At 49.7% G+C, this 26,159-nt stretch overlaps 1 protein-coding gene across 1 annotated transcript in view; it reads left to right on the top strand.

Moving 5' to 3' along the window:
- Window positions 1–26,159, top strand: part of cacna1c (calcium channel, voltage-dependent, L type, alpha 1C subunit) — a 142,816-nt gene that overhangs the window by 99,161 nt on the left and 17,496 nt on the right. The window contains exons 10-32 of the mRNA XM_084702019.1: window positions 19–93; window positions 4,522–4,612; window positions 7,133–7,159; window positions 7,844–8,004; window positions 8,178–8,403; window positions 9,270–9,471; window positions 9,914–10,034; window positions 10,225–10,339; window positions 10,459–10,579; window positions 10,989–11,066; window positions 11,568–11,692; window positions 12,066–12,195; window positions 12,660–12,719; window positions 12,863–12,969; window positions 13,090–13,177; window positions 13,456–13,563; window positions 13,736–13,788; window positions 13,954–14,100; window positions 14,637–14,838; window positions 15,060–15,218; window positions 15,347–15,457; window positions 17,346–17,429; window positions 25,737–25,874. Coding sequence (XP_084558145.1) covers window positions 19–93; window positions 4,522–4,612; window positions 7,133–7,159; window positions 7,844–8,004; window positions 8,178–8,403; window positions 9,270–9,471; window positions 9,914–10,034; window positions 10,225–10,339; window positions 10,459–10,579; window positions 10,989–11,066; window positions 11,568–11,692; window positions 12,066–12,195; window positions 12,660–12,719; window positions 12,863–12,969; window positions 13,090–13,177; window positions 13,456–13,563; window positions 13,736–13,788; window positions 13,954–14,100; window positions 14,637–14,838; window positions 15,060–15,218; window positions 15,347–15,457; window positions 17,346–17,429; window positions 25,737–25,874 — 2,729 coding nt within the window. The remainder of the gene's footprint in view (window positions 1–18; window positions 94–4,521; window positions 4,613–7,132; window positions 7,160–7,843; window positions 8,005–8,177; window positions 8,404–9,269; window positions 9,472–9,913; window positions 10,035–10,224; window positions 10,340–10,458; window positions 10,580–10,988; window positions 11,067–11,567; window positions 11,693–12,065; window positions 12,196–12,659; window positions 12,720–12,862; window positions 12,970–13,089; window positions 13,178–13,455; window positions 13,564–13,735; window positions 13,789–13,953; window positions 14,101–14,636; window positions 14,839–15,059; window positions 15,219–15,346; window positions 15,458–17,345; window positions 17,430–25,736; window positions 25,875–26,159) is intronic.

The following is a 26,159-nucleotide window of genomic DNA, read 5'->3' as shown; positions in this document are numbered from 1 at the left end:
CCATTTTGTTTGAGGAAGGAGTGACGTTGGCCGACTTGCTTGATAAGAAGAGGGGGAAGTTTGCTTGGTTTAGTCACTCCAGTGAAACCCATGGTAATACCTCGTGTGTGTCCGTGTGTGCTATGGTTTGATGTGGTGGTGTTCATATTCCCCTTTTTGCTTTTTGCTGTGTGTGTCATGCGCGTGTGTGCGCGTGTTTGTGTGTGTCGCTCTGTTTCTCTGTGCTGTTGTTGGTCATGTGATCAGAGCTGGATATTACTGTCTCTCTCCTCAGAACAGTAGAGTAGTCTGACCTCTCTCCCTGTCTCTCTCCTCCATTCTTCTATCTCCCTTTCTTCTCTGTCCAGTCTCTCTCTCTCTCTCTCTCTCTCTCTCTCTCTCTCTCTCTCTCTCTCTCTCTCTGTCTCTCTATGTCTCTCTCTCTCTCTCTCTCTCTCTCTCTCTCTGGCTCTCTCTCTCTGTCTCTTTCTCTCCTCTGTCCTTCTCTTCTATTGTTTTGCATTATTCTAGCAGGTGTTCTGCCCACTGTTGGCCTCCAACATACAGCAGAGCTGAATGATTGATCATGCAATCGACAGAATGACATAACAAAGACATATTAACTTATTAAGATTAGAATATGTATGTAGCTACATTGTGTATGTGTTTACCAAGGGGCAGGGGTGTGCATGTGAGTGTATGTGTGTGTATTTACGTGTGTGTGTGATCGTTGGGTCTGAGCCCTCCTCTTTGTTTCCAGGTAAGCGCCGTCGTTTACAGTACATCCGTGGAGCCGTGAAGAAAAAAGCGGCTATTCTTCGTAAGGCGTGTGCGTCTGCATGGCAAATCCTCTCTTACCTCCCACTGAAACATGCTAGCAGTCTGGGCCCCCTCTGTACCTTACTCCCACTCTCCTCCCTCTCCTCCGCTCCCTCCCTCTCTCCCTCCCTCTTGCTTCTCCCCTCCTGTCCTCCTCTCCTCTCCAGTCCTCACCTCTCCTCTCTTCTCCTCTGCGACCCCCCCCCCCTCCCCTCCCCCCGCCCCCACCTCTTCGTGCATCGGACTGCCATCCTGATCTTGAAAGGGTGACTCTCTCCTCCAGAGCAGTGGCTCCTTATGGAGATCTACCAAGATCCACTAGACTCTCTACATGCGTTTCTCTGTTTGCTAGATTACCTGGATCTGTGACTGCGTTAATATTCTGAATGATGACCGAACAGCATGTCTATCCTCATGTTCTGAATATTAATAGAAGGAGGAGGAGGAGGTGGGGGAGGGAGGGAGGGAGGGAGCAGGGAAGTAGGATTGAATCCAACTTGGAACTCTTTTATTTTTTTGTTTTTTTTTACCGTTTGTTTTTTGAAAAGTGCTGCCAAGCCTGCTTGAAATATCTGGAAGCCTCTCCGTCGCATGGCTCCTCCCTCTCTCGTCCTCCAGATATTTGAACCAGAATCAGTTTGTCTCCTCATGAATGACCCTGCAGACAGCCTTTTTATGAAACAGACTCCTGTTTGACCTGAGGAATGAACCCAAACGCATGCTGGATATGCTGAAACTGCAAGTCATAGTTTACAACTAACTAAGATATCGGAACGCCTGCCTGCTCGTCTGAATATAAATATTAATCTGAATATGATTAAGAATCTGAATATGACATGATTGTTCTACGGTTTATTTCTGGTCATTTTCTATTTGTTTTTGAAGGTAATTAAGGTTGTTATGAATTGTTGTCAGTGAGCCACCAGGCTGTGTTTCTGGATCAGAACAGTGTTAGTCCAGTAGACCAGCATAGAACATCTGACAGGCGACACAGCTCTGTCTTCACTCCTGCTGCCCATTTATAGCTCTTTCTCTTTCCATCTTCCTCTCTCTTTTTCCCTCTCTCTCTCTCTCTCTCTCTCTCTCTCTCTCTCTCTCTCTCTCTCTCTCTCTCTCTCTCTCTCTCTCTCTCTCTCTCTCTCTCTCTCTCTCCCTCCCTCTCTCTCTCTCTCTCTCTCTCTCTCTCTCTCTCTCTCTCTCTCTCTCTCTCTCTCTCTCTCTCTCTCTCTCTCTCTCTCTCTCTCTCTCTCTCTCTCTCTCTCTCTCTCTCTCTCTCTCTCCCCGTCTCCCTCTCTTGCCATTCCTGTCTATCTCTGTTTCCCTCTCTATCCGACTCTTCCTCTCTGTCTCCCTCCATCTCTCTCCCTCTCTCAATTCCTTCCCCCATCCCTCTCTCCTCTGCCCTGCTTGCAGTGGTTCCGTAGCAGTGGGTTCTAACTATGGAGGGTGAACTATTTCAGGCTGGCAGGAGGGATTATATATTTAACCAGCCTCGGGAGGAGCGAGGCCTTTTAGGAAGAGATGAGAGTAGAGACAAGGAGAGGTGAGGAATGGAAAGGAGAGGGGGGTAAAGAGAAGAGTGAAGGTGGGTAAAAGTGAGATGAGGAGAGGGACAAATTAGGACTTCACCTGTCCTAGGAGCACAGCACTTCATACAGGTCTTGTCAACATTTCCATGTGTTAAACCAGTTATTGTATTGTCCCTACTCTAACTACAGCTATACAGTATATTTTCCACAGGTAATCACGTCTTCCAGCAGTGCATCTGCTGGGGCTAGGAGTGCATGGCTACTGCCCTCTACAAGCAGGGGCGATCTCTGCAGCTCTGTGTTGGTCCTGAAGCATGCTGCGGGAACCTTGCTCCATAGCTGCATGCCATTGGCTGGCCCTCTGAGCATTCAGGATTCTTATTGGCTGAGGCGGGCCTGAGCATTGATGTTATTGGTTGAGCTGCGCTGATTAAAAAGTTTGGGCAGCTTCTGGCAATTGTGCTCCGCGCTCTGCTCTGTGAAGTTGTATTAGGTTATGTTACGTTCTATTAGGTTCAGTTGCATTGTATTAGGTTCTGTTACATTCTGTTAACACGTTCTATCCAAAGAAGGTTGTTTTTACTGTCAACGGCATTGTGTTAATTTGGTTTGGTTTGTGGGAGTGGTTGCTGACCATTTTTCCTGGTGGTAACCTTGCTCACGCCTCTGCTCCTCTGGGTCTAGACTGGGACAGTGCCCTGAGGTGGGGGGGTGGGGGGGAGGTGGGGGGGAGGGAGGGAGGTGGACTGAAGTAAACGAGAGAGGGTGGTAAAGGTTATTGGAAGGTGTAGGCTGAGAGACAGAAAGAGAGAGACACAAAAAGAAAAAGGTAGGAAGGAAACAGAGTGGAAAGGGAGAGAGTAAGGGAAGGGGTGGGGGCGGGTGAATGGGTAAAGGAGGGAGAGGGAAGAGGAGGAGCTGGATCCTGACACCTCTCTGCCATCTCTCTCTCCACCATATTTTACCCACAAGCACCCTCCTGTCCTCCTGTCATCCCTACATTCTCTCCCCTCTTCTTCCCCGTCTCATTGATGAAGAGTGGCAGAAGCAATAAGAGAATATTCTAATAGCACTTTGTAAATGTCCCTCATTTAGCCAATCCTTCATCCAGTCCCTCTCTCCCTCCTCTCCATCGCTCCATCTCTACCTTGGTTACAATATGGCTCTCTCCCTCTCATGTTTTCTCATTTCCATTTTGAGATTTTTCTGGCCGTTTGTGATTCATTCCCTCCCTGCCTCCCTGCCTCCCTCCATCCCTCCCTCCATCCTTCCCTCTCTTTCTCCCTCCCTCCCTCCATCCTTTCCTCTCTCCCTCCTTCCCTCCCTCCTTCCCTCTCTTTCTCCCTCCCTCCGTCCATCCTTCCCTCTCTCCCTCCTTCCCTCTCCCTCCCTCCAGCCATCCATTTGACGATGTCTGCTGTTTTTTCCTTCCTCTACTCTTAATTTCTCTATCTCCTCCATCTCTTTCCCCTCTCCTCCCTTCCTACCTCCAGTCGCTCAGGGAGGCTCTCCCAAACCAGGTGTTCTGCAGGTTTTGCTGAATAGGACTTAATTAACAGGATGGTCGGTGAATGACAGTGTTATTGACCAAAGAGAATCAGGGATTTTCAGGTGATCTTTCAGTACTGCTACATCCTGAGGAAGAAGTCCTTATTTGGTGTGGGTGAGGTTTGCATGGGTGTACTAGGAATATATTATCTGCGACTCCAAATAATACATAACAAGGTAAATGTAACTAACTCTTTTTTTTTTCTTTTGAAAGTATCCTTAATCTCTTCTCCTTTCCTTCTCTTTTCCTACTCAACCTGTTTTTTCATCAGCCAGCTTCTTCGGCAGTTGGGGGTCGAATAAAAAAAAATATTTTAAAAAAATCACCAATCGTTAAGTCCTGGACGACTGTCAATTTGTCTGTCTGTCTGTCATCTGTGTGAGGGCTTGGACCTGTGATGTACTGTGTGGGAATGGGACTTGAACCAATTGCACAGTGGTCAGAAGGGAAGGGCCACAGTAATAACCAGCATATGATGAAGGTTGTGTTTCTGACCGTGCCTAGTTGATTCATCCCTCTTTTCTTCTGTCTTTATCTGTGACTCTCCCTTCTTTATCTCCCTGTCTCGCTTTTTCTTTCTCTTGCTCTTCTCCCCCCCCCTCTCTCTCTTTCTGTTTTTCTCCCTCCTTCATTTCTGGCCCACAGTGAGCATGCCAGCCAGTGAGAATGAGTCGGTGAACACAGACAACGCTCCAGCTGGTGACATGGAAGGGGAGACATGCTGTACGCGACTTGCGTAAGTACCTCCCCCCTCATTGTGCTCTCCACCTCTCTCTCCACCTCTCTCTCCACCTCTCTCTCCACCTCTCTCTCCACCTCTCTCTCCGCCTCTCTCTCCTCATCTCTCTCCACCTCTCTCTCCACCTCTCTCTCCACCTCTCTCTCCGCCTCTCTCTCCGCCTCTCTCTCCGCCTCTCTCTCCACCTCTCTCTCCACCTCTCTCTCCTCATCTCTCTCCACCTCTCTCTCCACCTCTCTCTCCACCTCTCTCTCCACCTCTCTCTCCACCTCTCTCTCCTCATCTCTCTCCGCCTCTCTCTCCGCCTCTCTCTCCACCTCTCTCTCCACCTCTCTCTCCACCTCTCTCTCCTCATCTCTCTCCACCTCTCTCTCCACCTCTCTCTCCACCTCTCTCTCCTCATCTCTCTCCACCTCTCTCTCCACCTCTCTCTCCTCATCTCTCTCCACCTCTCTCTCCACCTCTCTCTCCGCCTCTCTCTCCACCTCTCTCTCCGCCTCTCTCTCCTCATCTTTCTTCTTCCCAGCCACTCCCTCCTTTCCCACTCTGTCATCTCTCCTCAACTCTTTTTTTTTCTCCTCCTCTGTCCTCATCCTGCTTTTCTTCCCCTCCACGTTGCCTTCCCTCTCAGTCACTCGCCTCTCATTCCCTTCTCTCCCTATCTCAACTCGCTCGCTCTCCTTCGCTCTCTCTTTATCTCATGCACCTGCCTTTAGCTCTCTCTCTCTCTATCTCTCCTCAGTCACTCACCTCTCTATCCCTCTCCTCTCCTATACTCTGCTCTAATTACCCTTTTCTCTTCTTCCCTTCATCTTATTCTTTACTTCTCCTCGGTGTTGCTGCAGAAGTGTTTTCTCCTGTCCTCTGGGAAAGAGGCTGACTCACTCAATCCTTTCTTTCCCTCTTCCATTCAGACAGACTCATCCCCTATTTTTGTATATCAGGCAACACCACAGCACGGACCTAGCCTGCCTCTCCTCAGCTTCACACTCACACAGAAACTCCTAAACGTGCAAAAAAAACGTGAACGCACACTCACAAATAGCCGCACAAGCTCGTCACACAGTGACTCGTTCACAAATGTTGGCACGTGGGTGCGACCGGGGTGTGACGGAGGTGCGAGTCGAGTGCTGGTACAGAGCGGCAGCTGATACACTGTGCTGGCACCTCCTCCTTCCATCTTCTCTTCATCTGTCGGTTCCTCATTGTTGTCGTTGCTGTTGTTGTTGCTGCCCCTGGCAGACACATCCTAGGAACACAGGTCCCTGTCAGCATGTGGAGATTCACACTAGCTCCAGCAGCTCTGTCCAGCAGACAGCCCTGTCTTTGAGGACACCCACACACAGCACGCACACAACAAACAAACAAAAGAACACGTAAACAAATACTTTCACAAGCCACAAACTCACAGAGAAGCAAGACAGGAGATCAGAGGGGCAGTAGGAGGACTGGGACACTGGGGTGAGACACCGGGGTGAGATACTGGGGTGAGACACTGGGGTGAGACACTGAGGTTAGACACTGGGGTGAGATACTGGGGTGAGATACTGGGGTGAGATATTGGGGTGAGATACTGGGGCGAGACACTCAGATGACCAGTATGAAAACAAAACAGCTCCTACATCCCTGACAGCCACTCTGCCTGCCACGTATCGACTATCTGTCTGCTGGTCTAGTTAGCCCCTTACCCAGAGTCAGCTGAGGCCAGTGTGGCATGTGGGCGGTGGTGGCTGTGTGAGTGTAAGATCTGACCCGGGAGCAGGGCTTAGAGCTGAGATTTCCCTCTCAGCAGGGGGACAGGAAGATGACTGGTGTTTAATGGAGCATTGCTAACAGGGCCTCTCTAATGGGCAGCAAGTGAAGCGCCAGTATCACGGTCCAGCACTCACACACACACACACACACACACACAGGGGCACACAACCGCACACACATGCTGGCATACACACACAAACACTGAGCCGCACAGTCGTGCTAATGCGCACACACACACAGACAGGCTGATGCACATACACACACCCTAGTATACACACACACACAGGCCCACACACCCACAGAGAGACATTGGCAAACAAACACACATATATTCACTCATATCCCAGTCACCCTAAGGCTAAAATGTAGCACATCTCCCACTCTCTCTGCCTTTCTCCCTCTATCTTTCTCTTCATCTCTCTCTCTCTCTCTCTCTATCTCTCTCTCTCTCTCTCTCTCTCTCCCTCTATCTTTCTCTTCATCTCTCTCTCTCTCTCTCTCTCTCTCTCGGGACATTCCGGTCTCCTAGGATTGCTGTCTTCCATGATGTCATGTCCTGTTGTGGTCTGTTCTGCATGTCCCACCCGGGCCACAGTTTCTGGTGCCTCAGTCCAGCCTGCTTGGGCCCACAGCCCGGTTCTGCTTCTGGAAGACCAGTAGGGTCTAAAGTCCAAACTTGGCTGCAGGCGTCAGTGTGACCCAGGTGGGAGGTAGCCCATGCTCTCTGTATGTATGTATAATACATTCTGTTTTCTGTTCCAGAAATAGGATCTCCAAATCCAAGTTCAGGTTAGTACATGTTTCCATCTGTCGACTGGTTACGTCCTCTCCTCTCTCCCTTCTGTCTGTCCCTCTGCCTCTCTCTGCCTCTCTCTGCCTCCCTCTGTCTCTTTCTGTCTCTTTCTGTCTCTTTCTGTCTCTCTCTCTCTCTCTCTCTCTCTCTCTCTCTCTCTCTCTATCTCTCTCTCTCTCTCTCTCTCTCTCTCTCTCTCTCTCTCTCTCTCTCTCTCTCTCTCTCTCTGTCTCTGTCTCTCTCTCTGTCTCTCTCACTGTCTCTCTCCCTGGCTGCTGCTGGACTTGTGTGTGTACCATGTCCTGTGTGATGTGAGCTTTGTATGTTGTCCTTACTTCACTGTGTGCCACCACTGCCAACACTGAAAACATAGTTGCCATGGCAATGAGGGTAGTGTGCACCAGCTCCTATCAGAAGACTGGCTGAGGGTCAGGCCACACCACCCAACCAGGATGTGGTTCATTTAATGATCATATGTTTCTCTTTCAGTCGACCGCCCCCCCCAGTCACATTGAACACGTACAAATGATCTTGGTTTAAAAAGGTTTCTCTCTCTTCTCCTGTCCATCTTGTCTCTCTCTCCCCCCCCCGTCTATCTCTCTCTATCTCTCTCTCTCTATATATATATATATATATATATATATATATATATCTCTTTCCCCCTCACTCTCTCTCTCCAGCCGGTACTCTCGGAGGTGGAACAGGTTGTGTAGGCGGAAGTGTCGAGCGGCCGTCAAATCCAATGTTTTCTATTGGCTGGTCATCTTCCTGGTGTTCCTCAACACACTGACCATTGCCTCCGAACACCACAAGCAGCCTCAATGGCTGACCGACGTGCAAGGTACACACACACACACACACACATACACGCTGCAGCCCACACACACACACTGACGCACACACACTGACGCACACACACCGACACACACTGACAAGCACACAAGCGCACACGCGCACACACACAGTCGACCGTGGATGGACATTCATCTCCCCTGTGTGTTTGTCCTCTGTCAGACATCGCTAACAAGGTTCTGCTGGCCCTGTTTACGGGAGAGATGCTGCTGAAGATGTACAGCCTGGGCCTGCAGGCCTACTTCGTGTCGCTGTTCAACCGCTTCGACAGCTTCGTGGTGTGCGGGGGCATCCTGGAGACCATCCTGGTGGAGACCAAGATCATGTCCCCTCTCGGCATCTCCGTGCTGCGCTGTGTGCGCCTGCTCCGCATCTTCAAGATCACCAGGTGGGGGGGGGAGGGGAGGGGGGTGGAGGGGGGGGGGGGGTGGAGGGAGGATGGGAAGGATGGAGAGATGGGAGGGGGGGTGGGGGGTGGAGGAAGGGATGTCTGTCTGTCTGTCTGTCTGTCGTCTGTCTACCTGCCTGTGTCCCCTGCCTGCTTGTGTGCCTGTCTCTCAACAGACAGGTTCATTTCCCAGGGAGCATGGGTGTCTGTCAGGATCGCTGATCCAATAGAGAGAAATTAAACTCTGTCAGTCTACTGGGCAGCTGCACCAGCTCTCTACCTCCCTCTGCGTCCCTCTCTCTCCCTCCCTCTGCCTCTCTCTCTCTGCCTCTCTCTCTCTCGCTCAGTCACCTCTCTGACTTCTGTCTGTGTGTGTGTTCCTGTGTCCCAGTGTGTGAGGCAGTGAGGGTTTACTGAACATGGTCCTATTTAGCGAGAGCTTGTTGGAGGCCTTCCTGCAGGCAGTTAGTCAGCCCAGGGACACCTACACCACCCAAAGTCACAGGACTCATTTTGTCAAAGTCAGGACACTGCCGGGGGACTGGGGGAAAAGGGCCGTGCATGATGGGTATTGTACTCTTGACTGTGGTCTCAGTGTCCCCTAGACACTGGGAATTGCTTAGCAACCTTGTGCATCGTGGGTACTGCAGTCTTGACTGTGGACTCTTTGTCCCCTACTTGAACTCTTTCGGTAACCTGATGCATCAAGTGTATTGTTGTCCAGACCATAGTCTCTGTGTCCCTTACAAAATGGAACCTTCTCAATAACTTTGTGCCTCATTGGTTTTGTAGGAATGATGATTGCGTCCCCTAACCTGGTGCATCCTGGGCATCGTAGTCCTAACTGTTGTCTCTCTGCCTCCTAGATACTGGAACTCTCTCAGTAACCTGGTGGCGTCTCTGCTGAACTCGGTGCGCTCCATCGCCTCCCTGCTGCTGCTCCTCTTCCTCTTCATCATCATCTTCTCCCTGCTCGGCATGCAGCTCTTCGGAGGGAAGTTCAACTTCGACGAGACGCGACGCAGCACCTTTGACAACTTCCCCCAGTCACTGCTCACCGTGTTCCAGGTACTGGAGACACTCTCGTCTACTCTACTCTACTCTACTCTACTCTACTCTACTCTACTCTCTTCTACTCTACTCTACTCTACTCTCTTCTACTCTACTCTACTCAACTCAACTCTCTTCTACTCTACTCTACTCTCTTCTACTCTACTCAACTAAACTCTCTTCTACTCTACTCTACGCTACTCTCTTCTACTCTACTCTACTCTACTCTACTCTACGCTGCTCTCTTCTACTCTACTCTACTCTCTTCTACTCTACTCTACTCGGTTCAATTATTTTGTTTTTCTTTATTGTCTGTTCTCTTCTATTCTATGACAATGTCTTTGCCATTCCCTATTTTCACTCTAATCCACTGAATTCTACTTTACTCGAACATACTTGTATCTATTCTATTCAATGCTAGGCTATTCTGCTGTACTGGACTGTGTTTTCCTGTTTCCAGATCCTGACAGGAGAAGATTGGAACTCGGTCATGTATGACGGCATCATTGCCTATGGTGGGCCGTCCTTCCCAGGCATGCTGGTCTGCATCTACTTCATCATCCTCTTCATCTGCGGAAACTGTATCCTTCTCCAACCGCAGGACCGGAAGCAGACAGCTACAGAGTGCTCTCAATGAGAATGAGATCCACAATGGTCAAAAAGTGACCCAGCCTATGTAACGCTGGTCTCTCATTGTTCGATCATTGGCAGCATGGCTTCTGTAAACCCTGTAATTGGCTGTGGTTCCTTAACACCCGCCCCTCTAAACAGACATCCTCCTGAATGTCTTCTTGGCCATTGCCGTTGACAACCTGGCAGATGCAGAGAGTCTTACCTCAGCTCAGAAGGAGGAAGAGGAGGAGAAAGAGAGGAAGAAGTTGGCCAGGTATGTGTGTGTGTGTATGAGGGCATGTATGCGTGTTTCAACATCTACAGTGTACACCCAGTACGTATGTCTACACGTGAGGTGGATCTAACCCTGTGCCGTGTCGCGTGTCCTGACAGAGCGATCAGTCCCGAGAAGCGTCATAACAACGAGAAGCCCCCCCTGCAGCAGGAGAAGAGGGAGGAGAAGATCGAGCTCAAGTCCATCACCTCCGACGGAGAGACGCCCACCGCCACCAAGGTGAGCCACGCACACGCACACACGCATGCAGACTCGCGCACGCATACAGACGTACACACACACGCCTCAGTGTCCCCTGGGTCTGCTGGCGAAGGCAGAGCTTTACTTCTCGTTTTTCAAACCTGCTGGATCAGCCTTTCGTAAACGCGACCGTCTGGTCTGCTGTCGTCTTACACTTGCAGAGACACACCTGGTGGCCCACACCTGGCGCGGTAGTTTCACACACTGTGAGCGCACGATGTCACACGCTGGCATTCCATTCAACAGTGTTGTACAAATACGCTGCTGTAATGCCATGTATCCTATGCCCTGTCTGTCTATCTGTCCATGAGTGCGTTGACTCCCCAATCGTGCTGTGTGTGTATGGAGCTTGGTTCTCCAGTGACGTTCTGACGTTCTGCGTTCCCAGATCAACATAGACGAGTACACGGCGGATGAGAACGAGGAGAAGAACCCGTACCCCGCCAACGAGTTCCCAGGTAGCACTGTAACAGTGCTCAAAAGTAAGACTAGTGGATCTGGGGGAGGAACCATACCAGACAGAGGGCAGGAGCAGAGAACTGGAGCAGACCAGAACCTCTCTCACTCACACACACACACACATATACACGCACATAAATGTAGTTCACACACATGTAATACACACAGGCACCCCCCCACACGTAATACACACCCCATGTATAATCGGACACACTGTCACACATTTGTGTTCACAAACACGTCCACGCTCGATCACACTGAACCTCTATTTGACCATCCAAGGTTCTCTCTCTCTCTTTCTGTCTGCTGGGCTTCTCCTGGGTAAATGTTGTACAATGTACGTGTGTGTGTGTGGTTTGCGTGTACAACACACCACTAATACCAGCTATTTATTTGTACAACACCATGTGTTCTCTGATCCATTTTCTATTGACCATCTCATCAATCCACTCCTAACCCCTCTTCTCTCTTCCCCTCTCCTCTCCTAACTTCCTCCGCTCCAGGAGAGGAGGATGAGGAGCCAGAGATGCCCGTGGGCCCCAGGCCCAGGCCCCTGTCAGACGTCCAGATGAAGGAGAAGGCAGTGCCCATGCCTGAGGCCAGGGCCTTCTTTGTGTTCAGTCACACCAACAAGTTAGTACACCTCCACCTGCTCGTACCCCTCCACACACCTGCCCCCTACATCTCCACACATCTACATTCACCCGCTGTTGATTAAAATTGTACAACTGTATATAGAAGGAAACTCTGTAGACATGTAAACTGATTGTTCCTTTCCTCTCTCCTTCCTCCCTCCCTCTCCCTCTCCCTCTCCCTCTCCCTCTCCCTCTCCCTCTCCCTCTCCCTTTCCCTATCCCTCCCTCCCTCCCTCCCTCCCTCCCTCTCTCTCTCTCTCTCTCTCTCTCTCTCTCTCTCTCTCTCTCTCTCTCTCTCTCTCTCTCCCTCTCCCTCTCCCTCTCCCTCTCCCTCTCTCTGTCTCTCTGTCTCTCTGTCTCTCTCTCCCCAGGTTCCGGATGCTGTGTCATAAGATTGTGAACCACAACATCTTCACCAACCTCATCCTCTTCTTCATCCTGCTGAGCAGCATCTCCCTGGCAGCTGAGGACCCTGTCAGGAACGTTTCCATTAGGAACCAGGTACACACACACTCACACACACTCACACACACTCACACACTTCTTTGTCCTAGTCCCTCACCAGACTGTGGTTCTCCAGTCTTGGCTTCCAACACAACACGGTGTCTCTTGAGTGTCTCTAAGCAGCTCACTGTGCAGCTCTGACACTCTGTCTGTGTGCTGTTCTGCATTTACATATTATTAATTTAGCAGACGCTTTTCTCCAAGGGGACGTACAAATAGTGCACTTAGTGAAGTGCAGTACAGAAAAGTACAGCAGGAGATCAAGAATCTGAAGTGCAAATTTATAACAGTATTTTGGTGGTCAGATTCAAGGAATGGTCTGGGTTTACATAACATACGAAAGCTGCCAGAAGACATATTATGTAATAAATAAGATATTATTGTACGTGAGTCTTGTGATGCATAATAATGTGTTAGGGTTAGTGTTTGTTATCATGTGTGTGTACGTGTGTGTGCGCTAGATCCTGGGGTATGCAGACCATGTCTTCACGGGCCTCTTCACCATTGAGATCATCCTAAAGGTCAGAGTTCACATTAAACCCTGTGCCAGAACTATCACTGGAGTATCCTTGTGACCTCTCTAAAGAGTCGCACAACCTGCCCCTGTCTCTGCTGAGTTTAAAGCCCTGATCCGTGTGTGTGTGTGTGTGTGTGTGTGTCTCAGATGACGGCGTATGGAGCCTTCGTCCACAAAGGCTCGTTCTGCAGGAACTACTTCAATATCCTGGACCTGGTGGTGGTCAGTGTGTCCCTCATCTCCTCTGCAATACAGTGAGTACACTCACACGGGTATTATTAAGATGAAATATCCTATCACATAGGGGCGATGTAATGACACGCAGTGACACGCAGGAACGTTAACTAACATGTAATAACGGAATGACCCCTCAGGTCCAGTGCCATCAACGTGGTGAAGATCCTCAGAGTGCTCAGGGTGCTGCGGCCCCTGAGAGCCATCAACAGAGCCAAGGGCCTCAAGGTCAGACTCCCTGTCCATGGACTGATTGATTGGTTGATTGGTTGATTGGTGGGTTGGTTGATGGGTGGGTGGGTTGATTGGTTTATTGGTGGGTTGGTTTGTTGGTTGGTTGGTTGATTGATCAGTGCAATTATCACATGAAAGTATTAGTATCAGAATTGTCTCTCCCTCTCTCTCTCTCTTTATGTCTCCCTCTCTCTCTCTCTCTCTCTCTCTCTCTCTCTCTCTCTCTCTCTCTCTCTCTCTCTCTCTCTATGTCTCTCTCTCACCATCTACAGCACGTGGTCCAGTGTGTGTTTGTGGCCATCAGGACCATCGGAAACATCGTCATTGTCACCTCACTGCTGCAGTTTATGTTCGCCTGCATAGGAGTCCAGCTCTTCAAGGTGAGGAGAGAGGGGATATCAAGTATGTCAGTATCATATGTCAAGAATATATCGCATATCAGGATGTATCAGGATATCAATATCAAGTAAAAAAATATAATTATCATAGTTCTGTCATCATGTGGCCCCTGAATGTATTGACGACCTGTGTGTGTGTGTTTTCTGTCTTCAGGGCAAGTTTTTCTCCTGCACAGACATCTCGAAGCAGACAGCGGCAGAATGCAGGTAACATGCTGGTTTTGTCAAATGAATACCAATATCATTCAGAAGATACATATTGTAATTTGGTTGGTCTGTGGTGCTGGCTGGCCTGCGTGCATGCATGTGGTGCGCTTATGCGTGTGTATGTGGTGCGTGTGCATGTGTGGTGCGCGTGTGTGTGTCCTTCAGGGGTTCCTACATCATGTACAAGGATGGTGATGTGAGGAAGCCAGAGAGAGCTATAAGGAGGTGGGAGAACAGTGCCTTCAACTTTGACGACGTCCTCCAGGGCATGATGGCTCTGTTTGCAGTCTCAACCTTCGAGGGATGGCCAGAGTGTGTAACTACACACACACACACACACACTTACACCGTGGCAGCGTGTGCGTGTGGCCCAGGATCATTACAGCTAACACTACACACACAAACACACACACACACAAACACATGCACTTCAGATCTGACACAAGCTCAAAGATATTGCTCACGCCCATAAAAACACCTCACCCGCTAAGATACAGTACACACACATTGGCAGCACCTTTCAGGTCTAAAATTACATGTATCCCTTCTCTTCCCCCTTTCCCCATATTCTCCATCTCCCATCCTCCCCCTTCCCTCCTCCTCCCTTCCCCCTCCCTCCTCCCCCCTCCCTCCTCCCCCCCTCCCTCCTCCTCCCCCCTCCCTCTTCCTTCCTCCCCCCCCCCTCCCTCCTCCCCCCTCCCTCCTCCTCCCCCCACCCTCCTCCTCCCCCCCCTCCTACTCCCCCCTCCCTCCTCCTCCCCCCTCCTGCTTCCCCCCTCCCTCCTCCTTCCTCCCCCCTCCCTCCTCCTTCCCTCCCCTGCTCCTCCCCCCTCCCTCCTCCCACCCAGGCTGCTCTACCGTGCCATAGACTCCCACACGGAGGACATCGGCCCTGTCTACAACTACCGCGTGGTCATCTCCATCTTCTTCATCATCTACATCATCATCATCGCCTTCTTCATGATGAACATCTTCGTGGGTTTCGTCATCGTCACGTTCCAGGAGCAGGGAGAGCAGGAGTACAAGAACTGCGAGCTGGACAAGAACCAGGTAGGTGGAACCGGAACCTGGACGTGGAACTCGGAAATGTGGAACCTCGGGAAAAGACGAGAGACGGGGCCCTAGAAGCATGTGCATGTTCTGTCACGGACGTGAGGGGAATGTAGAACCGGGCAAGGGAGACAGGGACCGAGAGACCTAGAACTAGGTGAAGATTCAGACCTAGAATATAAAATGAGTGTCTGTGTGCGCGCGCGCGCGTGTGTGTGCAGCGTCAGTGTGTGGAGTACGCCCTGAAGGCTCGTCCACTGAGGAGGTACATTCCGAAGAACCAGTACCAGTACAAGGTGTGGTACGTGGTCAACTCCACCTACTTTGAGTACCTGATGTTCACCCTCATCCTGCTCAACACCATCTGTCTGGCCATGCAGGTAACTCACACGGCTGAGCGATCCAGAAACCCTTGTTATCCATGTGAACAAGCCTTTTTTTCCTTGTCATACCCCGTCGTACTGTCATTGTATCGGTTGTGATGTGTGTGTGTGTGTGTCTACAACAGCACCACGGCCAGACGCGCTCCTTCAACGACGCCATGAACATCCTCAACATGCTCTTCACCGGACTCTTCACTGTGGAGATGATCCTCAAACTCATCGCTTTCAAACCTCGGGTACGTCTGCAACCCTGCCCCCCCACCCCCCCACCCCCCCCTGCCGCCCGCCTACTTCATCTAAGCGAGCTCATTGTTAGGTCTCTATTATAAGAAGCTGTCCCTGCTCCTCTCCATCCTAATGACTGTTTAATGAGGTCGCTGGTCCCGGACATGGTAATATGAATGAGCTCGTATCTAGATACAAAGACTTTGCCTTTCATTTAATGCCACCACTGTAATGCATTGATTCAACTTTGTCTTCATTACAAATAAGAAGAACTATGTAAGGGGAAAATGCAAATCCTAACCACATCTCATCCAATGTTGTTTGGGTCAGTATGTCTCATTTTCACCTTGCTAAGTAACCCGGTAGGGGTTTGCGTCTCCAATTGAAACCTGTCCCTTGGACACGGTGAATAGGAACATATGGAACTTCCTGTCTGCCGTCACCAGATGAAACTAGTTATCGACAGAGGGATAACACCCCATAAAAATCCCCAATGGGTTGCTTAGCGATGGTGGGCTCGGTTATAGCCTGACATTCCATCTTTGTGGGCCTTGGATCCATTTTGTATTTGTATTGATGTACAACCAGTGTTCTAATTGAGGAGATTGTGACTTTGTGTTGTAAATAACAACCAATTAGGCCCTGACCATCAAAATACTGTAGAACCATGCACTGCTGATCCTTGATCTTCTGCTGGGTCATGCACTATTTGTACATCGCTTTGGAGGTGGGGGGGGGAGGGTCCTGGTCACCTCATCAGATTTTAGTGATGTTACCCATCATGCACCTCTGGGACCCTCCCCAAGGCTTCTTAAGACACAATTAGAACACTGTCTATATCTGAAGAGCTCTGGACCTGTCCTGTCCTCTGTTTACATTTGGCATGCGGCGGTGGGAAAGTGTATGATTCGAAAGTGTCTAACTTTATTTAAAAATGTGTTCTTCTGAACAGGAAATCCCTGCTGGACTACTTCCTCTGACACTTCCTCAGTTCAGGAAGTGACATTATACTTATGGCACCTTTTTCTATGCAGGAGGACCAGGAGCAACTGCAGGAGCAGTTGCAGTCACAGCCTTCTCTGCTAACTCTCATTAAGAGCTACTGCTAGCTACCATTTAGAGTTTGACACAGTGGAAAGTCAGAATTTGTGCAGATTGACTTGATAATACTAGTATTACAAGACCATGTCATACAGTATTAAAATATTAGGATATACTACCATGTTTGTCACACTTAGTGTAACAATCCCACTTTACCTACAAGGTTGTCATCGGTAGGTTCATCCCCACCCCACCAGTACACCCCTGCCCCCCCACCCCTCCTTACTGAGCCCATCCAGACAGAAGCATTAGTTCTTGTTTGCCTGTGGGCTAAACAAGGTATAGTTATACGCTGGACTGACTGGTAACTTTTTACCTCTGTGGCAGTGTTATACTATTTGTCATCGCTACTTTTACTACACTAAACTATGCTAAGCTATGCTAAACTATGCTAAGATATGCTGACCTATGCAGTACTATGCTAAGCTAATTATAAGTAGCTTACACCTACCATCATACCCGCAGTTCCCAATCAAAGGAAGGTAGAGCTAACAACAAAAAGTTAAGCCTAAAGGAGTAGAGTTTTGTCTTAGAATCATGGCCTGTAAGATCTGTTTTGCATTTGCTTTGGCTTTGTTAGCATCCATGCACAGGTTACTAAATTAGTAGCGCTTTAGAATACTAATATTAATGTATCAATGCACTGTGTAACTCCTGCTAAACACAATCGAGGACTGAGGCGAGCCCCCTTCTGGACAGATAAAGGTCTGCAGATTTCCCTTGAATAATGCCTGTCTAACTTGCCTCTCTTACCCCCCCTCCTCCCCCCTCCTCCACCTGCCCCCCTATCCTGTATAGGGTTACTTTAGTGATCCCTGGAATGTTTTTGACTTCCTCATCGTAATTGGCAGCATTATAGACGTCATTCTCAGTGAGATCAACGTAAGTACATCGCCACCACTCTCTCTGCACTCGCTCTGTCTCTCTCTCTTTTCCTCTCTTCCCTTTCTCCTTCCTTCCCATCTTTCTTTTCTACCTTTGTCCTCTCTTCGTGGCTATCTTGTCTCCCACACCACGCTCTGGTGTTGTATCTCCCCCCCCCCCCCCCCCTCCCTCCATCCTAAAATCTCCAACATGGCCGCCGCCTTGGGAGTTCTCAGCCTTTCCAGCACCAGGTGATGAAACGGGCTCCTCCTCGGGTACTACCAAGTACTTAAAGCAACAGCCCAGGGTTCCGCATAGGTTCTCCAAGGGTTCTCATAGTCAGGACTACTGTTCTAAGCAGAGAGCTAAGTGTGACGTGTCCCAGGTTTCCCTTTCCACTAACTGCTAACTAACCGACTAACCATAGTATCCCGCCTATGATTTGACAAGAAGTGGTTTTGGTGGTGATTTTGTTGTTGTTTACTGTTGTTTATTATTGTTGTTTATTGTTGTTGATGTTGATTTCCCACATGGACAAGCATGACCGGCCGTCCTCAGCTCCTCCTGATCATCTCGCGGATTTCACTCCTTTATTTCCGCTCCTCTTTTCAAGCTGTCGTTTAATTTTACGATTTTCTCCCCCCCTTTTCTCTTCGACTAAACACCAACGTTCATATATAACTGTTATCTTTCTTTTTTTCTCTTCTCTCCTTTTTTCTTTTCATTTCATTTTTTTGTATGTCGTTGTCGTTGTCGTCTCCTGTTTTGTTCATCCCCAACGCAGCATTATTTTGTCGATGCATGGAACACATTTGACGCCTTAATAGTTGTGGGTAGCATTGTTGACATAGCTATCACTGAGGTGAACGTAAGTAGCCCACTTTCCACCTCCTCCTCCTGCCTGCCTGCCTGCCTGCCCCCCACCCCCCTCCCTCGATGCTCAATCTTGACTGAGCATCAGTAGAACAAACAAACTGTTGCGTTGTCACACGGTTTGGTTTGCTCTCACATTCTGGTTTGGCTCTTAATGATGAATCATTTCAATGGGAGAACCCTTCGGTTCTCCAGGCATGGTGAATGACTGTGGAGCATGATGGAAAACAGGGGTGATATATTCTGGCCCCTGATGCAGACGCAGTAAACAAACTTGGCCCGAGAACAACTGCAGATACGGGAAATTTATGTAAATGTATTTATGAATTCACTCAGACTTGAGCTCTATAATATCCCTATGAACAAAGCTGAATGGGCTGGATGCCCTAGCAGGTGTCTGGTGGTTAACCTGATGGGTGTAGTCTAAGTGTATTTCTATTCATAGCAAGAACTCTCTTTCTCTTCGAAGGCCATTCAGAGAACAGCCAAGACAAGTGTTCAATTAAGACAATAGGACTACGGCGTCTAAGTGTATCTCTAGTTCAGGTTGTTCTTCTAGAACGCAGCGAGCACTTCTGTCGTCGCTTCATAAACCTTACGATTTTCTGGAGCAGCATAGCGGCTACCCCGCCTTGGTTCTTTTCACAAGACAAGAACCTCACTCAGAACCGTACTTAAGAAGAACCACACTCAACTGCAGCCACACCTTCACAAGAACCACTCTTGGAACCCCACTATGGAAAGAAAGAGAAAGACGGAGGGAGGGAGGGAGGGAGGGAGGGAGGGAGGGAGGGAGGGAGGGAGGGAGGGAGGGAGGGAGGGAGGGAGGGAGGGAGGGAGGGAGGGAGGGAGGGAGGGAGGGAGGGAGGGAGGGAGGGAGGGAGGGAGGGAGGGAGGGAGGGAGGGAGGGAGGGAGGGAGGGAGGGACTCCAAGGACCTGCTAGGGTCACTTCCTGAGAACTAGACCAAAGGTTTTGAATTGTTTAACAACACATAGTATACACAGAATGTAATCTGGAAGTAGATGATCATATCCTAGAGAACCAAATTGTTTCAATTTATGTATCTTTTATTGCAGTCCATAGTCACTCAGCCCAGTGTGTACACAAGAGATGAGCCTGTTGTAACATCAATGACAATGTCATTACTTCCTGCAGTGCTGTATGAATGAGAGTGTCTTTCAGAAAGAGTCTTTCAGTGTTGTCCTTGTATATTCTATACACACGAGAGAAAGAGAGACAGTCTTAGCGTTAGCCCTGACAGGTGTGGAGTCATCCAGCATCATTCTATACACACAAAAGAAAAAGAGTCACAGCATTTCACCTGACAGGTGACAAGTATCCTGGCATTATTCTGTCCCAGGTGCTGCAGTGTGTGTTCTTGTCTTTGAAAGTGAAGCTATCTGTCACAGAGGAAGCGATGTTAAAGGTTTCAATGAACGACAACATTGTCGACTTGGCCCTCGTCCGGCCAGAGATATACGCCCTCCTGTTTCCACCATCTCTGTTCTACACAGTCCACAGACTGACTCGGTGTGGCTGCCGTTTGGGTGGTTTGTTTGTTTATGTTTTTGTTCCCTGTACATCTAACCTCTCTAACCCTGGGCATGACCCTGGTCTTCTGTCTCAGTCCTCGGGTGTTTGGCTGAGACAGTGACCTACTGTACCGAGCCTTGCACCGTAGCTGAGTGGATAACTTGTTGTTTTAGAAGTAAACCCCTCTGTAACTCTGCACAGAGATTGATGATGGCAAAACCCGATACCTTGTCTTACCTTATCCTCCTGGGTGTGTGTTGGCATACCTCTAATTAAACTGGTCCACGAATTGGAATGACCCCGCCTCCGACCTCATACCTACAACTCTTCCCAGAATCCTTTTTTTGCTCCCGCTAGCAGGTGCTTCCCATAATGTCCTTTCCGTTCATTTTTCCGTTTTTTTTTCTGTTTGGGATTGGTTTGTCTAAGACGTAGTAGTTACCTGAGGTGGTTTTGAAGTGTTTGTAGTGTCTTGCAGGCGATGCCACTGATATCTGCATCTCTCCGCCCCCCCTCCCTCCTCTTCTCTCTGGAATGCCTCTCTCTCCCTCTTTTCCTCCCTCCATCTCTCTCTGGCCTGAGGTCTTCAGTGCACTTTATTCTTCTTTATGGATGTTTTCTTCTATCTCTCTTCTGATCAGTTTGTGGTGCTCTTGCTCAGCCTAAATGCAAGCTGGGTAATCTGGGTCTCCTCTGTAACGATAGGCCCGGTGTGTGCGTCACTTGACTTTTTACACCAATCACAATGGTTGATTTATATTGAGCACAGCTATTGATTCACAAGCCAACTGTCAAAATGAGTCTAAAATCTAATCTTAGAATCGACAGGTACGTTCCAAATTACGTAAAACTATCGAAATTCCATAAAATACGGATCAAATTGTAGTCCAAATCAAACCAGTAACCTAAACAACTGTGAAATCCAATCAGAGCAGTCCAATGATGGACAGAGAGAGACCCAGCTCACCCAATGATCTGAACTGTGTTGATCATGTGACATGAGAGCAAACCTGCTCTTGAAATGAAATTGTGTTTTTACGTTTTATTGAACAGAGTTATAGCTATGTTGAGCAGTAACGGTTGACTGTATGACAGGCCACATTGGCACAGCAGGAATGGATGTTGAGATGCTTCTGGTATCATTACTGGTGACTTGTGTACTGCACCCAGAGTTGATCCTGACACATGCACGTCTTCTCTCAGCCAGTCCCCTCCAGTTTTACTACACTAAGACCACGACCCTACTAGTGCTTGAAATAGGGTTGGAGTTCGACTAAAACTCAGTTCCGATTCACGAAATCCTGCAAGTGAATTAAGATTAGATTCCCGAACGGGAGGGGAAAAAATGATACGAATCATTGTGGAGGGCAATGGGTTATCTTCAATTCACTTTACGATCACTGAGTGAATCACCATTCGAACTGAGCTCAGATCGACCCTTGACCCTCAGACACAGCCAGGAATCCTGAGAGGGGTCTATCTGTAACGTTATAGTCCAGTCGATGCTGTGGCTGTTTGGGTAGTACACCTGCAGTGTGCTGGGTCTTAGAGAGCAGAAGATCATTGTAGTACAGCCAGTTAACTAGCTGTTAACTAGTTAACTAACTCTGTTAGAACTTTCACACCAGTAGACCCCTGAAGCTACCGTTAGCATGTAACTACATAATGTCATCCATAGTTACTACCCACTTCCCTGAAGACCCTCCTCAATACCCACACACCTTTCCTGTCTCGATCATATGAAATTGCACACACACACACACACACATGCATGCAGGCAGGCATGCACACCACACAAACACATAGCCATGCCACTACACATCTAAGAGAGTGGACACATTAACAGACACATTGTGAACATACACTGTTTCACTCAAACATACACACACACACACACACACACACACTTCATCACTCACATACCCTCACATGCACACAGCCTCACACATCCTCACACACACTCTCACAAGCAGAACCCCAACATTGACACCTTCCCCTGCCCCCCACCCACTGCCCCCACCCACTGGCCCCGCCCACGTCCTCTTCTGCCCACCTCCTCCTTCCAAGACGGAGCTTCCATCGAGCCAATCCACAAAGGCAACACCCCAAGGTCCATCCCCATTGGCCAGGGATCGTGTTGGGGTTTCCCTATAGGGGAGAGGCGTTGTGTGTAAGAAATCACAACCCTGGCTAAGCCTAGAGAGAACCTACAGACCTCACATCCACCCCATTGGTGTAAACCAGTGCCCCCTACAGTCCACACTGCACCACTGCGCTCCAGAACCATTCCCAGCTCTGTGTGTTTCTACCTGGGCCTAATCCAACAGGCCAGTCAGCAGGCTGCAGTACTGGCAATGGCCAGTGGGTGGCTCCCTACTGTGGGACCATGCACTGGACCTCCCTGTCACTAACCCTGTGGTACAATTAGAAACTAACTGTGTTCATGCTGTAGGAGTGTAGCCAGGCTGGTGGAAAGACAGAGATTACTATAGAGACGCCTCTCTGCATTCCTAGACACACACACACACAAACTCATACAGATGCATTTATACACACACATGTATACTGTACAAATACAAACATACACACAAACCCACACACAACCACAAATACACACATACTAGAGAAGACACATGCTGTTTCTTTTCCCTGCGGCTTGTAGGATATTCCAACACGACAAAAATACAACTTCAATATCCCACAATAAAGCAAATTAATATAAACCTATATTGAAAAAAACATATTGCCCCAATAACCTCATACCCCCCCCCCCCTTCACACACACCCACACATAGGGTGGTCAGGTTCCCCTTCTAAGCCCATCCCTCCCCCTCCTCTGGGCTGTCTAGTCTGAGTGTGGGGCTCCATTCCCAGAATGATGGACAGGTAGAATACACGCCGCAGCCTAGAGATATGAATAGGGGTGTGATCGACTGCCTCGCACACACACACACACACGCACACACACACACACACAGTGTCCCAGAGAGGTGTGCGCTGCTATAGCTTTGATCTGTGTGCCTTTCTTTAAAGCCAGCTGACTCCTCCCCGTCTTCCCATGCCCCTGTGGTAAGACCAATGGTACGGACCCACGGTAACCCTCGTCGCCCCTCCTCCATCCCTCCTCCTCCATCTCCTCCATTCACTTGCCTCGTCCCGCCAGCCCCCCCACCACCACCACCACCTGCAGCATGTCACCTCTATATATATATATGTGTGTTAGTGTGTGTGTGTGCGTGTGTGTGTGTGTGTCAGGGCACCGTACTGTGCAAACATACTAAGGCTCGGTCTTCTGTCAGTCGGTCAGTGGCTACTGTGTTTCCATGGTGCTCCTGGCCGGCCTCCCCTCCCCCTTACTGCCCCCTCTTTTAGTGTGATCTTCCTGGTGCTTTGTCATTGGTGCGTCCCGTCATGTTCATGCCGACATACTGTCTCTCTTTCTCTCTCTCTCTCTCTTGCTGTCTCTGGTTCACTCTTCCTATCTCTGGCTCTCTCTCTTCCTGCCCCTGTCTCTCTCTCTCTCGTCTCAACCACTAAAGATTTTCTATATTTCTGTCTGTCTATATTTCTGTCAGTTCTGTCTGCTGCTCTCTCTCTCTCTCTCTCTCTCTCTCTCTCTCTCTCTCTCTCTCTCTCTCTCTCTCTCTCTCTCTCTCTCTCTCTGCTCTCTCTCTCTCTCTCTCTCTCTCTCTCTCTGTCTCTCTCTCTCTCTCTCTCTCTCTCTCTCTCTCTCTCTCCCTCTCTCTCTGTGTGGCTGTTTAGCCCCCCCTGCTGTTCAGCTGTGGTACTGCTCCTACAGTGTTAGTGCAGAAACAGTGGCCCCAGGACAAACAGCAACAAACGCATCAATACAGGCTCTTAATGTACCCCTTACCTGTTTCTTTCTTTATTTGTTTCGTAACAGTTGCTAACTATTATGGTTGTCATTGTGTTTGTTAGTGTTATGTAGTCGGTACTGTCTGTACCGACTACATAACTGTAAGTTATGTTTATGTGATAGATTCTTTTTGTTGTATTTGTTATATGTGCGGACTGTAGGTTTTATGACCGTGGGAGTCATGTCTATCTTAAATAACTAGTCCAGATGTTAATAGAACACAGATAAGAATATACTTCTTTTTCTTTTTTTTACTTTAGTTGAAATATTTTATACTTCTTAATGAGTAAATACATTTTACTTGAGAGATGAAGGTGACAAGATAGCTTTTCAGATTCTACCAGAGCTACATGACCTTCCTGGAGACTGATATATGAACTCTGCTACGGATGAAGAGAGGGAGCAGAGGTAGTTGGAGAGCAGGGGAGGAGGAGGAGAAGAGAGGCAGAGATCGAGTGCAGAGGAGGAGGAACAGAGGTATAAATGGAGGGCAGAGGAGAAGGAGGGTAAAGGAGAAGAGGAGTGGGTAGAACGTGGAGGAGGAGAGGAGGGCAGAGGAGGAGGGCAGAAGAGGAGGGCAGAGGAGGAGGTCAGAGGAGGGCAGAGGAGGAGGGCAGAGGAGGGCAGAGGAGGAGGTCAGAGGAGGGCAGAGGAGGAGGGCAGAGGAGGAGGTCAGAGGAGGGCAGAGGAGGAGGGCAGAGGAGGGCAGAGGAGGAGGGCAGAGGAGGAGGGCAGAGGAGGGCAGAGGAGGAGGGCAGAGGAGGAGGGCAGAGGAGGGCAGAGGAGGAGGGCAGAGGAGGAGGGCAGAGGAGGAGGGCAGAGGAGGGCAGAGGAGGAGGGCAGAGGAGGGCAGAGGAGGAGGGCAGAGGAGGAGGGCAGAGGAGGAGGGCAGAGGAGGAGGGCAGAGGAGGGCAGAGGAGGGCAGAGGAGGAGGGCAGAGGAGGGCAGAGGAGGGCAGAGGAGGGCAGAGGAGGAGGGCAGAGGAGGGCAGAGGAGGGCAGAGGAGGAGGGCAGAGGAGGAGGGCAGAGGAGGGCAGAGGAGGGCAGAGGAGGAGGGTAGAGGAGGAGGGCAGAGGAGGTCAGAGGAGGGCAGAGGAGGAGGGCAGAGGAGGAGGGCAGAGGAGGGCAGAGGAGGGCAGAGGAGGAGGGCAGAGGAGGGCAGAGGAGGAGGGCAGAGGAGGAGGGCAGAGGAGGAGGGCAGAGAAGGAGGGCAGAGGAGGGCAGAGGAGGGCAGAGGAGGAGGGCAGAGGAGGGCAGAGGAGGAGGGCAGAGGAGGAGGGCAGAGGAGGAGGTCAGAGGAGGAGGGCAGAGGAGGAGGTCAGAGGAGGGCAGAGGAGGGCAGAGGAGGAGGGCAGAGGAGGAGGTCAGAGGAGGGCAGAGGAGGGCAGAGGAGGGCAGAGGAGGAGGTCAGAGGAGGGCAGAGGAGGAGGGCAGAGGAGGAGGGCAGAGGAGGGCAGAGGAGGAGGGCAGAGGAGGCGTGTAAGATGCTGTATAGGATCTGTTTGTTGTCATGTGACTCCTGGGGCCACAAGAGAGAGCGTGAGCCCGATTCTCTCCTGAACTCTTTTGTAGGTTGTTTTTGATGGGACTTTGTAGGACGCAACAGACCATTTTATTAACAGAATGCGTGTCTGTGTGTCTGTGTGTCTGTGTGTGTGCGCGCGCCCATTTCTATGCTTGTTCGTATCCACATCTTTCTGTGGGTATTCACATGCATACAAACATGTATGTGGATGTGTGTCAACGCCTGTGTGCATTTATGTTTGTTTATGTGTGTCAATATTGACACGTGTGTGTGGGTGTGGTCATATCTGTGTGGGTCCATTCTTATGTGTGTGTGCGTGTCCAAACGTGTGTGTATGTGTGTGTTCATACCTGTGTGTATGTGTGCATTCTTGTATGTGTCGAAAACCCACGTGTGGTCATTCTTGTGCGTGCGTGTGTCTGTGTGTTTTCATACCTGTATGTATGTACGTATGTGTCTGTGTGTCCATACCTGTGTGTGTGTGTGCTTGTTGACGTCCGTGAACCCAACAAAAGGGACTACAAAACTCGGAGGATAACGCCAGGATCTCCATCACCTTCTTCCGACTGTTCCGTGTGATGAGGCTGGTCAAGCTGCTGTCTCGGGGGGAGGGGATTCGGACCCTGCTGTGGACCTTCATCAAGTCATTCCAAGTGAGGGGAGACTCGGACCAACATGCTTACAGCTAGACTAGAGCGCTGACGGGGAGCACTCACCTGGGGAGGAGGGGCTGGTGGGGCGGGGGCCGGACCTCCAACCCACTCTCACACCGAGTCTATGTTGAGACTCGCTGTGCTCGTGTCTCCGTCTCTCCCCTATCTGTCTTTGTCAACGGGATTGATTTCACATTTTGATGGTTATAGTGCATCCTGTAGGTTGTATACCTGCTAGCACACACGTAACAGACGTCACGGACACTATGGTTGGAGGTGGGGTCT

Source organism: Hypomesus nipponensis, chromosome 7, assembly GCF_054491055.1.
Source record: "Hypomesus nipponensis isolate SF chromosome 7, ASM5449105v1, whole genome shotgun sequence".
Lineage (NCBI taxonomy): Eukaryota > Metazoa > Chordata > Actinopteri > Osmeriformes > Osmeridae > Hypomesus > Hypomesus nipponensis.
The sequence above is the reverse complement of the archived record's forward strand: the minus strand, read 5'-3'. Positions and strand labels throughout refer to the sequence as shown.